Below are 17,651 nucleotides of genomic sequence, written 5' to 3'. Positions count from 1 at the left end.
TATTATTCCATATACATGAAAAATAAAGACAGAAGCTTAAATAGGTATCGGCTATAGTTTCATTTTAATAACTGAATAACTTTGCATAGTTCATTTAAGAATTGATATTCTATGTTAATTTAATCACAGCTCAGAAAATTCCAAGTAACTTTTGGCTATTTGCCCTTCGATTTGGCAATCTGGTTTCCATACACTAACCAATTACTTGCAAATTGCAACACATACTCAACTCGAAGAGGTTATAGGGATCGAAAAATAGTTGCGAGCTGACCAGAAAACTTTGCTGGAATGGAAAAGTTTGCCCAATATTTGGGTCAAAGCTTAAACAATGCACCAGCAGCGAAACATTTTCATTTTTGCAAACCCTTTTCTGGGCATGTATCGAAATTTTCTTTGCCAAACTATCGAAGGTTGAGAGAGCCAGCCGAGTGTCGCCGACTGCTAACAATAGCATAAAAATGCAATTACCTCGCTCCCTAAAAATAAAAAAGAAAACAGGAAAAAGTAGAGGATACCCCGAAATGAATAGCCAGGAATCTTTGGCCATAGAACGGAAACAGCAGACCGCATCGCACATGAAAATTTAAATAATAAAAGCATGGCACATCTGACACACACACAGCCACACACTCGTCGCCCACCTGGGCGAAAAATAAAATGGCAAATGCACAAGTTTTCAATTAAATTACCCCCAGCCACGGGGAGTCTGCCACAAAATCCCAACTACATACCCGTTTGTATGCATCGCAGTACCCTTCGCATTTTTGGGTGAGGAAAAGCCAAGAAAAGAAGTCGAAAAAGTGCCCGAGCAGCAGGAGCAGCAGCAGCAGTCACAATTTGTGTGGGTGGCAATCCAATTTTGATGCCCCAGCTGGGAAATGGGAGAGAGGCTACAAGTTGGGGCAGCCTGTGACTTTATGCAAACGTTGGAGAGCAGGCTTTCCCAGACTCGTATTTGCATACAATTTGCCTAAAAACACACCATGGAGTGTCTTTAAAAATATATTTCAAATGTGCGTTCTCGCTCTGCTCCTGAGAGATCCTTTCCTCCCCCCTCCCACTCCCATTCCCTGGGGCAGTTGTAGTTTCCATTCCGAGTCCAGACTTAACACTTGTTGGCTCAAAGGCGTAATTACAACAAATGGGCTATTGCAAAAGTTGCATCTGCAATCAGGTGGAAAACGTGCTGGCTAATAAAAGAGCTTAGTTCTTTTGGTTGGTTAGAAGTCTGGGCTTACGGCTAACTGGCAAATGCCTTTGAAGCACCATGTAGCAAGTGGATTTGGGCAGGTCTTTTGGCAGTTACTCGCCGAACAATTTGTAGTTTATTTACCTGTAGACAGATGTTACATATCTGTGATTACCTGGAGACAAAAGAACTAGATGATTTTTGAGCAGAGATTTCCTTAATTTAAATAAAAAGTTAATCAATCAATATAATCACATTTAATTTCTCCTTTTTTTTACTCCTTTTTCATACCATTTCACAGAGGGTGCCAACGGAGATGGCATGGCTGTTATTTCCTCTCTCCGTTCCTTTGATCGCGAGCAACAAAAGGAATATATGATCCCGATTGTGATCAAGGATCATGGCTCACCAGCCATGACAGGCACGAGTACGCTGACCGTCATCATTGGCGATGTCAATGACAACAAAATGCAACCTGGTTCCAAGGATATCTTCGTTTACAATTACCAAGGACAATCGCCAGATACGCCAATTGGTCGTGTATATGTCTACGATTTGGACGATTGGGATCTGCCAGACAAGAAGTTCTACTGGGAGGCCATGGAGCATCCCAGATTCAAATTGGATGAAGACTCTGGCATGGTCACCATGCGAGCAGGAACTCGTGAGGGACGCTACCATCTCCGGTTCAAGGTGTACGATCGCAAGCACACTCAAACAGATATTCCAGCAAATGTCACAGTTACGGTCAGGGAAATACCTCACGAAGCGGTTATTAACTCGGGATCCGTCCGGTTATCGGGAATATCGGATGAGGACTTTATTCGCGTATGGAACTACAGGACGCAGAGCATGAGTCGCTCGAAGATGGATCGTTTCAGGGACAAGCTGGCCGATTTACTCAATACCGAACGAGAGAATGTGGATATATTCAGTGTGCAGTTGAAGAGGAGACATCCTCCACTCACAGATGTAAGATTCTCTGCGCACGGTTCTCCCTACTACAAACCTGTGAGGCTCAATGGCATTGTCCTGATGCATCGCGAGGAGATTGAGAAGGATGTGGGCATTAACATCACCATGGTGGGCATTGATGAGTGTCTGTATGAGAACCAAATGTGCGAAGGCAGCTGCACCAATGCCCTGGAGATCAGTCCTCTTCCCTACATGGTCAATGCCAACAAGACTGCCCTGGTGGGTGTCCGAGTGGACACCATTGCCGACTGTACTTGTGGTGCTCGGAACTTCACCAAGGCTGAATCCTGCAGGACCACACCATGCCACAACGGCGGACGATGCATGGACACTAGATTTGGTCCTCACTGCTCGTGTCCTTTGGGCTACACGGGTCCCAGGTGTCAGCAGACAACGCGCAGCTTCCGCGGTAATGGATGGGCCTGGTATCCGCCCCTCGAAATGTGCGATGAATCCCATTTGAGTCTGGAGTTTATCACCCGAAAGCCCGATGGCTTGATCATCTACAATGGACCGATTGTACCACCGGAGCGAGATGAGATGCTTATATCTGACTTTATTGCTTTGGAATTGGAGCGCGGTTACCCGAGACTTCTCATCGATTTCGGCTCGGGAACTCTGGAGTTGAGAGTGAAGACCAAGAAGACATTGGACGATGGCGAATGGCACAGGATCGATCTGTTCTGGGACACTGAAAACATTCGCATGGTGGTGGACTTTTGTAAATCCGCGGAGATAGCCGAAATGGAGGATGGCACACCGCCGGAATTTGATGATATGTCCTGCCAGGCGAGAGGACAAATCCCACCGTTCAGTGAGTATCTGAATGTGAATGCCCCACTGCAGGTTGGCGGACTCTATCGGGAGCAATTCGATCAGAGCCTGTACTTCTGGCATTACATGCCAACGGCCAAGGGCTTTGATGGTTGCATCCGGAACCTGGTTTACAACTCCAAGCTCTACGATCTGGCCCACCCGGGACTCTCCAGGAACAGCGTAGCAGGATGTCCGCAAACCGAAGAGGTTTGTGCCCAAACCGAGACCACAGCTCGCTGCTGGGAGCATGGCAATTGCGTTGGTTCTCTGTCCGAAGCACGCTGCCACTGCCGCCCAGGATGGACCGGTCCTGCCTGCAATATCCCCACCATTCCGACCACCTTCAAGGCCCAGAGTTATGTCAAGTATGCCCTCAGCTTCGAACCGGATCGGTTTAGTACTCAGGTGCAGCTTAGATTCCGCACGAGAGAGGAGTACGGCGAACTGTTCAGAGTTAGTGACCAGCACAACAGGGAATACGGAATCCTGGAGATCAAGGACGGACACCTGCACTTCCGCTACAATCTGAACTCGCTGCGAACCGAGGAGAAGGATCTTTGGCTGAATGCCATCATGGTCAACGATGGCCAATGGCATGTGGTGCGAGTTAATCGTTACGGCTCAGCTGCTACCCTGGAACTGGACGGAGGCGAGGGTCGGCGATACAACGAAACCTTTGAGTTTGTCGGTCATCAGTGGCTGTTGGTGGACAAACAGGAAGGTGTTTACGCTGGCGGCAAGGCTGAGTACACGGGAGTGAGGACCTTTGAGGTCTATGCCGATTACCAAAAGAGCTGTCTCGATGATATACGGTAAGTGTAACTCTTTATTCATTTTATTCATAAGAAAATAGAGTATTTTTTAATTTCTCATTATCTGTTTATTAATAAATTGTAATATAATTTAATTTCATAGTTTGGAAGGCAAGCACTTGCCTCTGCCACCGGCTATGAATGGCACCCAGTGGGGTCAGGCCACCATGGCCAGGAACCTGGAGAAGGGCTGTCCCTCAAACAAACCCTGTTCGAATGTGATCTGTCCCGATCCCTTCGAGTGCGTGGATCTGTGGAATGTCTACGAGTGCACGTAAGTGTCTACATCTATCATCATCATCCTTTCCCGAAAACCCTTCCCAAAATACATTTGTAGGCCTTAACCCATTGCTTTTCGTTTCTCATCAAACAAAAAGAAAAATTACCAAAACAAGAAAAATTAAAACCATTCAAATAAATTGACCATTCGGACTGTACTTGACTAACCCAACAAAAAAAACACGAAAAAAAGGAAAAAGAGTTTATCCAAAATGTAGACATAAGCCATGTGTGGTGATAAGAAAGCCCCCCGAAAAATCCACAAAGTAAAACCAATACCACATAAAAGGGAACAAGAAAACAAATCACCGGCTTTTGATAAGCAAACAGAGCTAACATTTGATAGGCTTAATCAATTAAGGGCAGAGACCCACACAAAAAAAGAAGGGGAGAGTTGGGCAAAAAGCCTGTTGACCGTCCGTCAAAGGAGGTCCTGCCGATGAATCGCAGTCACACTCCCACATCACACACACACACCCACACACACTTCATTCACACACGCGGCACACACAGTCACCTAGTGATTGGCACTAAACGTTGCGTGACAAATCAATCGGCTTAGGCTTACGTTTCCGATTTCGCTTTGACTTCGGCCCAAAGTCGATCCCGGGACCTGTGATTCGAGATTCGAGATGCGAGGTTCGAGTTTCCCGGCGCAAAGAGCATTTGTCCGGCTTGTAATGGTCTTTGTACATATTCACGCTTTTGTTTCATTACACAAAAACGAACAAGAAATTGTAACTAGCTTGGCACAGGTACAACTACTAGCTTATCTTTGTTAAACACACACATACTTTTCCCCGTAACAGCACAATGGTGGCTTTAAGCTTTATTCCATTTGCCAATAAATCAAGCAAAGTGCTAACAGGTTTTAAATCCTCTTAATTAATCTTCAACTGTTTGTCTGTGAGCAGGGATTGTTAAGTAACTAAGCATTATGATTATTTTAAACTTGTATAATAACTAAACCGAAGCCTTGACATAACCTGGACTTGCCTCGCGAATCTGTAGACATGTAATTCATATACAATTGGAACATCCATTCGATATTTGCCTTTTCGTTTAGCCCACTTTTAGTTGCCATTTTGCTCCCAATTATACTCAAGTAACTTAATCCAACTTAATGGTGACTTATCATACGAATAAAATACGAAATAGTTGCGGCGAAGGACGCATTATGTCGCCCGATTCCAAGGGCTGTATGGATCGCAACGAGTGCCTCGATATGCCCTGCATGAACGGTGCCACTTGTATGAATCTCGAGCCCCGCCTGCGGTATCGATGCATATGTCCCGACGGTTTCTGGGGCGAGAATTGTGAGCTGGTGCAGGAGGGTCAGACCTTGAAGCTCAGCATGGGCGCCCTGGCGGCGATACTGGTCTGCCTCCTGATCATTCTGAGTGAGCATCCAACCAGAGTCCCTCTACATAAGATAGAAAAACATAATGAATTCCCCCCGAATGTGCGGCAACAACTCATAGTGTTAAATTATGCAATTAGTGCTTTAGCGAATGCCTAGCCCTTAGTTGTTGTAACTTTATTCGAACTTTATTAGCTGGTTGCAATCACCCCATCAATTTCATGCGTTTCATTCGTCAAATTCCATTTCATTTTCCCCATCAATCTGGCATTTCCAGTGGCTCTTGGCCAGTGCACTTGCTTTTATTTTCTCATAACCAACCAATCATATCATATTTACCAAATCCAATCATTCGGCATCTAAATCACGACTCACCGAACTCATCTTTAATGAAAGCATATGTATGTGTATATTTGGCACTAGGTTTTTATTGATGCCGCTGTGTCATGTATTCCATTCAAAGGGCATTTCCATATTCATCAACCTATGATTTCATCTCCATACATATTCAATGTTTGTTTTTGGCACATTTTCCGTTCAGCCTTTCACTCAATGTACAAGTTTATAATGTTATTCAATCTGTGTGTATTTCTGTGTGTGTAAATACTATAAATATAATTAAACAAAGGTATGTACCCATATGTAGTGGAATATTTAATTAGTTCTGTGTCTTAAATGAAGAAGCTTAAGCTTCTTGCTGGGGATTTTCCCCGAACTCTGACTCTGTGATACATGCGTTCCATTTAGTGTTTTTTTTTTTGGCCATACTTTTATCAACTCCCCACATTTCACAATGCACTCAGCCAAGACAAAGAACAAGACCTGAAATGCCCTTCAGGTAAGTTAACAAATGTGCAGTCAAAGATACAGGTTGCCCCGTGAGGAGACAGGACCGAGAGGAAGAGCAATTGCAGTTGTTAGCTTTGGCATTTCGAGAAATCACGATGCACTAAATCCACCCCCAAACCGAGCGAATAAAAAACGGAAATACAGACAGGAAGCTCAGACAGCTCAAAGGAGCAGGTTGGAAAGTGGCACTAAGAAGCTGCCAGTTCCATTTTGGGCATTGCCTCGCGAGGATTTACTACGTTTCTCCTTTTTCGACTGCATTTTCTTTTCTTTTTTTTTTGTGTTGCCCCAACTGTTCACGTTAAATGCCGGGTATGTGTGTAAACAGCCAGAAAAACGCCAGTCCCTGGCTTACAGTCCTGACTCCATTTAGAAGCTACCTTTGCTTAACATTTAAAAGTAAATACGTTTGGCTCACAAAAATTGTTTCGTGCCCGAGTCCACTTGGACGAAAACCTAATGACGTAAAATATGGCAAACTTCATAGACGAACGACGAAAAGAAGTGGAAATTTCAGCTAAAATTATCAAGTACCTTACTCACTCACTTCTGATGGGTTTTAACAACGCACTTGGGAGCAATCGAAGGCTGGGATATCCAGCCAAAGGGGAAAACGGGAGATCCTTACGATTCAACTGTCCGACTGGCTCTGATTTAGTGTGAAAGTTTTCTCCTGCTTTTGAGGTATTTACTTTATCCTTCTTCTTTTCAAGTTGTTTGCACTTTTTTTTCGTGCATTCCTGCTGTGAGGATTCAATGGTCAGGCCAAGGCATTTGCCAATAACTGTCAATATATCAAAAGTGCTTCGAATCTGCTTTTGAAATGTATTCATTTTTTTTCTTTTCAAAGACAGTTCTTAAATGATATTAAATTAAGTAATAGACTGAATCCATCTCAATTCCAGTGGTCTTAAGTCAGAGATATTTCCCATTGCTATTTCACACCTCAATTTGCAAAGTCAACAGACATGGCGAAGTTTTTTTATACCCCAACTCAAGGACGAGTGCGAGTGCGTTACCCAAAACTAATCAAAAACAAACTTAAGGACGACGGAGGGAACAAAAAAATAGTCATGAAAAATGCGACAAAATAAAATGAAAACCAACTTAGTCTAAGAATGCAGGATAAAAAACTTTATTCAATTCCGACCAAGAACACAAAAAAATAGTTGCATAATAATCATAAGAGCAAAAAATGAAAAGCAACAAAAATTGTAGAAAACAGCACTTAAGATGCGTGCTAGAAATAGAAAAGTCGATGAAGGGACGTAGAATGTTTGCGCAATGCAAATGCAAAAAGTTTGTCACACGACCGAAACCGAAACTAAAAAGTCACAAAGCGTGAAATAATAACTACAACTAAAAATAGGGGGAAAAAAATGGTAAAGTTGCAACGAACGTTTAAAGGGACTTTTTGACAGTTTTTCACACCATAAGGGGATGAGAGAGGATTGCAAAATATTCCATTCTCATAACTATTTAAACGGAGAAAGCGAAGCAAGATAGCACTGAGGAAATAACTATATCTTAAAGCAAGAGTTTAAGTCTCAAAAATGAATTTTTCTTCCGGTCATAGCTGTTAATGCTGATCAAGAATACATATAAAACATAGGGTCGGAAATAACCCCTTCACAGTGCAATAAGCTTTAGACTGAATTATAATACCCTCAAATGGGTCTTAAAATTTAAATATTTATCTACAATTTTATATATCTTTTTTTTGAAAAAGTAAAGCCCTGCAAGACTATACTACAAATAATAACATTCTCTATTTAAGAAAGCGATTTCCTCAGTGTAAAGAAAACTTTTCAAGAGCAACTCACACATCCAACATTCACCTCCCCGCACACTTGCATGATGAAAACAAATTTTAAACAAATTCTTTTATTTTTTCAACACCCCAATACACCCAACACACACACACATACACACAACAACAACCGTACATCCTACATCCCACTCAAACGAACAACTCGTACAACGCTGCGTATACGTAATGTTACTTTGCGGCACATTACGTATCCGCCATGTGTGCAGGTGTCCGGCGGGCTACAAAAGCTCCGGCAGCACCTGTGTGAACGACAACGAGTGCCTCCAGTTCCCATGCCGCAACGGGGGTCGGTGTCGCGATCATCACCCGCCCAAGAAGTACGAATGCCACTGCCCCATGGGCTTCACCGGCATGCACTGCGAACTGGAGTTATTGGCCTCCGGTGTATTGACGCCATCGCGTGATTTTATAGTCGCCCTGGCGCTCTGCCTGGGCACTCTGATATGTAAGTATACCACAAAATCCCCTCAACCGAAATGGTGGTGGTGTGTGCGAATCCAAGGGCATAACACTTGAGCTTAAGGTTTGAGTAGTTTGTTTAACAAACTGGCTAAGTAAATTCAAAGTTTTGGCCATTTATTGCATGCCACTTTATTGTGAAATTATATGCTTTACTTAATATATTTATAAAAGTATTAGCTAATAAATCGAGCAGTTTTAGTTTAAAATATTTATTATAAATATTCCTTAATTATCAAAGATGACTTACCAAAGATTTATTTTTCAAGTTGAATTAATTTACATTTTAAAGCTGACTTAAAATATTATTTTTAATCCATCTATATTTACCAATTATTTTTCCTTTAAATTACAATTTTCTTATGCCAATTAAAAGTTTAATCAAAAGTCTGTGCTACCCTTAAATATTGATGGCATCGCACGGAAATAAAATTAATTAAGTCTTACAATCAGCCATCTGCAATGACCGGAAACGACGGGATCCCGGCAAGCAAACATGTCAAAAGTAATTTCCGCAAATTACATGACGCAACAAAAGTCGTTCCATAAATTAAAGTTTATTGAATGGTCAGCAGGAAATTTTTGCATATCGATAAGGCCCGCTACAGTGAAAGCAAAGAGCCCATGAAAAATCAGAGTACAAATTAAACTTCCTCTTTTCGAATGGCGAATGCGTATTTGACTAACACAATAATTGCAATTACACGCTGGCCAGATGGCAGAAAAACTTTCGGCAGACGAAGAAGCCGCAGCAAATTACTTAACGTCAACTCGCTTGCGTTGCGGTGGCAATTTCCACGGACTTGGAATTCCCGAAAAACTTTTTCTTTTCCCTTGGAATTTTCTGTTGACTATGCAACAGATGCTGTCTACTTTTCGCAATATGCTGAGAAGCGCGATGGCCAAATTAGAAATGCTACGCGGAGACAGCGTCTGCAACTTGATTTGCCATTTTCCGTTGACCAGAAAACTGGGACAATATTTTCTATATTTGTTTTCATTTCTTATTTCTTTTTCTCTTTGTTTTATTTTTGCCTGATTCTGTTTTTTAATATTTCCATCTATTGTTTTTTTTTTCGTTTCGTTGCTCTGTTCTCCTTTTCGGTTCTACAATTTAATTAAGAATTTTTTTGCAAACTGAGCGAGAATATATATTTCGCGATTCCCTTTTCCAGCTTTGAGGAAGAGAAGTATAACTGAAATTGCTCTGCATGTTAAATTAAGTGTAGCTTAATGCACTTTGTAAACCCAAACGAGTTGTTGTTGACTACTTCAGGATGGGAATATCTTAGCCGAAATCGTATTTTAATATTGCTTAATTTTCAACCATTCGCAGTACTCGTCTTGGTGTTTGTCGTGTACAACCGTCGCCGTGAGGCGCATATCAAATATCCGGGACCCGATGACGATGTGCGCGAGAATATTATCAACTATGACGACGAGGGTGGCGGTGAGGACGATATGACCGCCTTTGACATCACACCGCTGCAGATACCAATTGGAGGGCCAATGCCACCGGAGTTGGCGCCCATGAAAATGCCAATAATGTGTAAGTATTTCCTTTGAAGTGACTGGAATTGGGGCAAGAAGATATAGGGCAATTAGATACAAGACATTTGAGATCTGAAACATTATAGTTGTGGGAATATTAAAGTTATGTTGATTTTAAATATAACCTTTAGGTGATTTTTTTAATTATTTCTTTATTATTTGTTTTATTTTTAGATCCCGTGATGACCTTAATGCCAGGTCAGGAGCCCAACGTGGGCATGTTCATAGAGGAGCATAAAAAGCGCGCCGATGGTGATCCAAATGCTCCTCCCTTCGATGATCTAAGGAACTATGCATACGAGGGTGGCGGCAGCACAGCCGGATCCCTCAGCTCGTTGGCCTCAGGTAAGCCAGGGAAATTTGAAGGTTACGAATAGCATTTGCACCCAATATACTGCAGTTTAGTCACGAATCTAGAACCGAAGCCTGAGAAGCCCCAAAAAGTAGGCTACAATTAGAACGGCACTAATAGCGTGCCAATCTCGTCCTGCTGCTTCTGACTCATCATCTTTTCTGACATTTTCAGGCCAACGGGTCTCAGATACAGCTGAATATTGGGTGTAAATTTAGATGAAAATATAAAAGCATTTATGGTATTTTTGCACGGAGAAAAACTTGTCTTTCCTAAAAGTATTTACTCTTTGAAACTGTCCAAATAAACACGCAATTTTCTCTAAAAGTATAAAGATTATATTCGAAATTAAATATGAATTTTTGTGTGTGTGTTTCTTTATTTATTGCAGGCACTGATGACGAGCAGCAGGAGTACGACTACCTCGGAGCCTGGGGGCCACGCTTCGATAAGTTGGCCAACATGTACGGACCCGAGGCGCCCAATCCGCACAATACCGAGCTAGAATTGTAAGCGGGGAAAGGCCAAGAGTAAGGTGGAACAGAGAGGAGACCGAATCCAAATCCGAGACGGATACCTAGATGAACAAACTAAAACTGTTAGTAGATACAAAGTTGCATTTAAATCGAAATGAAATCCCCACACAAGAGGATAACTCTCACACACACTCAAAGAAAGCGCAACCAAAGAAGCATCGCAATGCTGAAAAGTTGGCAAAACTCTCTACGTAAATGGAAACTAAGAAATAGAAAACTAAAAGGGGAATGGGGAATGGAAATGGAAACGGAAGTGGAAGTGAAAGTGGATATGGATATGGGTATGGAAGTGAAGGAAAATCAAACACATATTATGACACGTAAAATGACATTTGTAAAAATATTTCATCAGCATTTAAATTTAAACAATTACGATAATAAGATTAAGTTATTAAACCAGCATTTTTGCGGGGCAAGTTAAGGAGAAATTAAGAGAAAAGAATGTGGAAATTGTAAGGCGTAGGAGAGAGCATACCAAAGTTTAGTTTAGGAGCGCTTATGAATTTATAACCTTAATTCTCAAACAGAGTTTTGTTGTGCATATTATTTTAAGTTGTAATTATTATTTTTAGGGATTTTTCTGTTTATAAGTGTATGCGGCCTATGTGAGAGTCATATAGCTATTAGGTCACTGGACAAGTTCTCAACGCCCTTAATTTATCTATACCCTAAGTTCATCGTTTCAATTTCGCGTTACTTTCTAAGGATTACAATTAAAAAGAATTAAAATCTTATATAAAGGAATACCCAAAGACTGTTTTCGTTCCATCATAACAAGTATATACATTAAAACACGAACATATATATATATATATATTATATATTAACTTATAAACATTACGAAATTTTTAACTTCAAATCGAACGGCATTTTGCAAGTTGTCGCATTGTGTGTCATTCAATTTCAAATCGAGCACAATCGGCGCCCCCTTTCCAAATGCCAGATGCCAGAGGGAAATCTGAACCGAAGAAAATACTCCTAAAACGATATTCTAAAGGCAGAAAACTTAAGCTAAATCTCCAGGCAAAACAAGTCTAGCCGATGGAATGCTAGCACAGTAAAGTAAAGATTAAAATTAATGGCAAACAAAAAAAAGAAAATTACCTTTAGATGAACTTAGCGCAATTGATATAATTAAAGGGAATGCATGAAGGAAAACAAAGAAAAACAAAATGGTATATATATTAATGATGGAAAAATTAAATAGTATTTTACATTGTATATATTATTAGTTTTAGCACGTATACATAAAATGAAACACCACAATATTAAACCATGTGAAACCCACAAGTCATTTGAACTAGAGTGGAGGATCTAACTGGAGCCGCATTCAAATAAAAATAAAATCCTCCATATACATAAATCCAAATCTAACTGCATTTAAAAACCACTCTTTCCACACGACAAAGCAAGCGTTTTTTTCGCCAATCGATTGATTTTAATCTCTTCACTTTTTGATGGTAGTTTCGAGCCTTAGAAACGGGTCGCTGTTATTGAAAAAAATGAAAATAACAAATGCATATTATTTCAGTTGTTGATTTTATTTGTTGATTCCACGATTTTGTTTGTTGAGCTGTCAGGCAGAAAACAGAATTTTCACAAAAGCAGATTACCGATTACAGAGATTGTAGAGAACCGTAAGTACTTAATAAACAACAACACAAGGATATATATATATATAAATAAAAATATGAAGTCTATCTAAATCATAGAGTTTTCCAGGCAATGTGCCCGCGGACATGATCATATTGAAGTTTCTGTTTCAGTTCCTTAATTTCACAAATTTACACCCAAGACACAAATTCAAATTATTCCTAATACGAAACAAAATGAAAAGTAAAATTAAAGTACTTAACACCTACATGCATATACAAACATAAACAAAAAGAAGCGGGAGAAAATCTAACAAAAACTGCAACAAAAGTTGACTATTGAAAAGTGCAAAGATTTTAACGTAATTGTTAAACCATACAGCGAAATAAATATTTAATGCGAATAAACCCAATAAACTTATCCGCTGTACTTGTTTGAGGAAATTCTTAGAAATTTTAAAAGCACATTACATTAATTGTTAAAACGAACAGCAAATGGTAACCGAAGCCACTTTCAAAATGAATCGCAACTCTGATTTGCCTTCAATTGCACAATGCGCTACAGTGCGTTACGGTAGAGTAAGGCCACAGATCCAGAGACACACAGAACACTGCCAAAAAATTATGGTTTTGTTTCCGCAGAGACTAGAATCGGAAGGTGAATTCAACGAACTGTTTATTTACGGCTTTGGCTTTGGTTTATTTTCCACAAAGCATTTTGAATTTTTCATTTGAACATTTGGCTTTCTTTCTGATGCCTCTGACTATGAATACGTTTTGCATTTATATATGTATAGGTCGAACAGCCAACGGAAAACGAAACATACAACATATACACACAGACTCACACACATTTTAAGGACATTCAGATATACAGCAAAACAAAAGAAGCGATATTTTATATTTATAACAAATAGAACTGCAGAAAAACAGACAGAATAGACAGCAAACAAAAAAAAAACGATAAAACGAAATTAGTAGAATGGCAAGTATATTATATACTCATTTACACATATTTGTTATATATTTTGTAATGTAAGTTAGAAGCATAAACTATATACGGAATAATGCACACAACACACACAACACGCGTACATATATAAAGCGAAATACATATACAACATACAGACAGACGAGGGGACAAACCCATTATGGCGATGCAAGAATCATACTATTTGATAACTATGTATTTATAATGTATGCATTTTTTACCACACCCAAAAACGAAACCAGAAATCCCCCCAAATGAAGAGTAAATCCCATTAAGTCAAATAAAATGGGAAACAGACACCGACACAGACACCAACACGAAACCAAATGCAAAAATCCGATTTGAATGCAGTTTTAGATACATTTGCATATAAGTACATAATTATGTAAAATCACTTTAATATGCAGCAAGCAGAAACGGCAAATGGCAGAACGGAAACTAGTATAAAAGAAAATGAAATTATGAATAAATTACGAGTAATTAAAGTAAAACCAAAAGCATGCTGCAGCAAGTAAACCTAACAAATCAATTGTGCAGTATTCGGTTCTCTTGTCGGTATCGAAAATGATTATTAATTAAGCGAGCGAATGGCGTGGAAAACTTGTAAGCTAATCACGCTCCACTTAAGAGTAATGGGGAAAAATATCTAGTTAAGGAAACCTATACACGAAACAGTCACACAGGACAAGCATTCACACACTGACATATATACACGTACACTCATAGACGTCAACAACTGCAATTATATTAAACGAGAAATTATTATAAAATCAAGAAAACACGAAAAAAGAAAAGTGGACAACCAACAAAACGAAAGAGTAAAAAATAAATAAAGAATCTGTAACGTTATATGAAAAACAAAACATGCAACAAGTGTTTTTATTTACTAAAGGTATTGAAACTTGCAGGTAATTGAAATTTCTTTAAATCTATAATTTTTACTTATATCCTTTCGGGGTATTATGATTTCAATTTGATAACAAACCACTTTCAAAATTTAAATTATTGTTTTTTTGGCAGAGTTATTATCATTTTAAACTTTTATATTCCCAAAAAAAAGTCATATAGAGGTCATATAATAAAGGAAACTAATTTCGAGATGCCAAAATTTATATACCCTTACTGTTTCCAATAAAATCATGGGATCTTATCGGAAATCGTTTATAGCTAAGCTTAAATTTTTGCATTCTTTCAATTAATATTTATGAACATTTTTATACGATAAAATTCTGCATACTCAATTTAAAATATTGTTTTCAAATGCTTGCATTCTTTTATAAATGCCTAAAAGTAAAATTTAAACAAAGTCTATCAAATTCCTATTTTTTACGTCTTCACGGCTGCCATCTACCGGTCAAATGCAAAATAATTAGTGTTTCCGGTCGAACTCCATTATATAGCGAACAATTGAGTCACTCTGTTGTTCTTCATTGCATAATTTCAGGCTGTGTATAATTCGAATATTTTACAAGTGTTCAATTCTAGCATAGTGTTTTAGGCCAACACGACAAAATTATTAATATCAGTTTTTATAGATCTCCGTCGCTATTGCTTTCAGTCCCCATGTTAATTTGACTTTTTAACATTTTTAATTAAGTATGCAGTTTTGCCGCCCTAATAAAAACTAGCCAGGAAAGGTTTCCGAATTGAAATTAAAGAATTTTTGGCTTAGTTATGAGATTTTTAAAATTAGATATGTTTTAAAAAATTGCTTATAAAATATACTTAATAAAGTCTCAAAGAAGGGTGTTATTATTATTTATTTATTATATACATTTTAAATTGAATAACTGAGTATGCAGATTTATTACCATAATAAAACCCAACATAGGACAGCTTTCTGAATTCAAATTAACACTTTTTTTGGCTTAGTTATGAGATCTTGAAATTTGATTTCTATTCAAATTTTCATATAAAATATACATAAATAAAGAGTCAAAGAATGGTATTATAAGTTTAGTCAGAAGCTTGTAAAACTGTGAAGGAGTCATTTCCGACCCCATAAATGATATATATTCTTGATCAGAATCAACAGCTGAATCGATCTAGCTTTGTCTGGTTGAAAAAAAATTTTTGCCAATTTTTCCGATTTTTGCAAAAAACGATAAGGGGTTACATCATTAAAATTGTCAAAATTGTCAAAGTTTTGTTGCCCTAATAAAAACTAGCATAGGAAAGGTTTCCGAATCGAAATTAAAGCATTTTTGGCTTAGTTATGAGATTTTTAAAATTAGACTTATGTTAAAAAATTGCTTATAAAATATACTTAATAAAGACTCAAAGAAGGGTGTTATTATTATTTATTTACTATTTACATTTGTAATTGAATAACTGAGTATGCAGACTTATAACCATAATAAACCCCAACATAGGGCAGCTTTCCGAATTGAAATTGAAGCATTTTTGTTTTAGATATGAGATTTTAAAATTTGATTTCTATTAAAAAATTGCATGTAAAATATACTTAATAAAGACTCAAAGAAGGGTGTTATTATTATTTATTTATTATATACATTTTAAATTGAATAACTGAGTATGCAGATTTATTACCATAATAAAACCCAACATAGAGCAGCTTTCCGAATTTAAATTAACACTTTTTTGGCTTAGTTAAGAGATTTTTAAATTTGATTTCTTTTCAAATTTTCATATGAAATATACATAAATAAAGAGTCAAAGAATGGTATTATAAGTTTAGTCAGAAGCTTGTAAAACTGTGGAGTCATTTCCGACCCCATAAATGATATATATTCTTGATCAGAATCAAAAGCTGAATCGATCTAGCTATGTCTGGTTGAAAAAAAATTTTTGCCAATTTTTCCGATTTTTGCAAAAAACGATATGGGGTTACATCATTAAAATTGTCAAAATTGTCAAAGTTTTGTTGCCCTAATAAAAACTAGCATAGGAAAGGTTATCGAATCGAAATTAAAGCATTTTTGGCTTAGTTATGAGATTTTTAAAATTAGACTTATGTTAAAAAATTGCTTATAAAATATACTTAATAAAGACTCAAAGAAGGGTGTTATTATTATTTATTTACTATTTACATTTGTAATTGAATAACTGAGTATGCAGACTTATAACCATAATAAACCCCAACATAGGGCAGCTTTCCGAATTGAAATTGAAGCATTTTTGTTTTAGATATGAGATTTTAAAATTTTATTTCTATTAAAAAATTGCATGTAAAATATACTTAATAAAGACTCAAAGAAGGGTGTTATTATTATTTTTTTATTATATACATTTTAAATTGAATAACTGAGTATGCAGATTTATTACCATAATAAAACCCAACATAGAGCAGCTTTCCGAATTTAAATTAACACTTTTTTGGCTTAGTTATGAGATTTTTAAATTTGATTTCTTTTCAAATTTTCATATGAAATATACATAAATAAAGAGTCAAAGAATGGTATTATAAGTTTAGTCAGAAGCTTGTAAAACTGTGAAGGAGTAATTTCCGACCCCATAAATGATATATATTCTTGATCAGAATCAACAGCTGAAACGATTTAGCTATGTCTGGTTGAAAAAAAAAGTTTGCCAATTTTTCCGATTTTTGCAAAAAACGATAAGGGGTTACATCATTAAAATTGTCAAAAATTGACAAAAATTGTGATTTTCTAACATTTTAAATTGAGTATGCAGTTTTGTTGCCCTAATAAAAACTAGCATAGAAAAGGTTTCTGAATTGAAATTAAAGCATTTTTGGCTTAGTTATGAGATTTTTAAAATTAGACTTATGTTAAAAAATTGCTTATAAAATATATTTAATAAAGACTCAAAGAAGGGTGTTATTATTTATTTATTATATACATTTTAAATTGAATAACTGAGTATGCAGATTTATTACCATAATAAAACCCAACATAGAGCAGCTTTCCGAATTTAAATTAACACTTTTTTGGCTTAGTTATGAGATTTTTAAAATTAGACTTATGTTAAAAAATTGATTATAAAATATAATTAATAAAGACTCAAAGAAGGGTGTTATTATTATTTATTTACTATTTACATTTGTAATTGAATAACTGAGTATGCAGACTTATAACC

At 37.5% G+C, this 17,651-nt stretch overlaps 1 protein-coding gene across 6 annotated transcripts in view; it reads left to right on the top strand.

The window, feature by feature from the left end:
• Positions 1-14,455, top strand: part of CadN (neural cadherin) — a 117,057-nt gene extending 102,602 nt beyond the window's left edge. For 4 of the 6 annotated variants that reach the window (XM_086834921.1, XM_086834917.1, XM_086834918.1 and 1 more), the window contains 6 exons: positions 1,491-3,792; positions 3,896-4,066; positions 5,230-5,471; positions 9,907-10,119; positions 10,296-10,466; positions 10,865-14,455. In XM_086834921.1, the coding sequence (XP_086691047.1) occupies positions 1,491-3,792; positions 3,896-4,066; positions 5,230-5,471; positions 9,907-10,119; positions 10,296-10,466; positions 10,865-10,986 (3,221 nt within the window). In that variant the 3' untranslated portion in view covers positions 10,987-14,455. Of the gene's footprint in view, positions 1-1,490; positions 3,793-3,895; positions 4,067-5,229; positions 5,472-8,317; positions 8,557-9,906; positions 10,120-10,295; positions 10,467-10,864 lie in introns of all 6 variants that reach the window. The other 2 variants (XM_086834919.1, XM_086834920.1) reach the window with 1 other exon arrangement.
• Positions 14,456-17,651: the final 3,196 nt, after the last annotated feature.

This window comes from Drosophila serrata, unplaced genomic scaffold (genome assembly GCF_035046125.1).
Source record: "Drosophila serrata isolate PLE 108 unplaced genomic scaffold, ASM3504612v1 contig_275, whole genome shotgun sequence".
In the NCBI taxonomy this organism is placed as follows: Eukaryota; Metazoa; Arthropoda; class Insecta; order Diptera; family Drosophilidae; genus Drosophila; species Drosophila serrata.
Note: the sequence above shows the minus strand (reverse complement) of the source record. Positions and strands in the feature narration are given on the sequence as shown.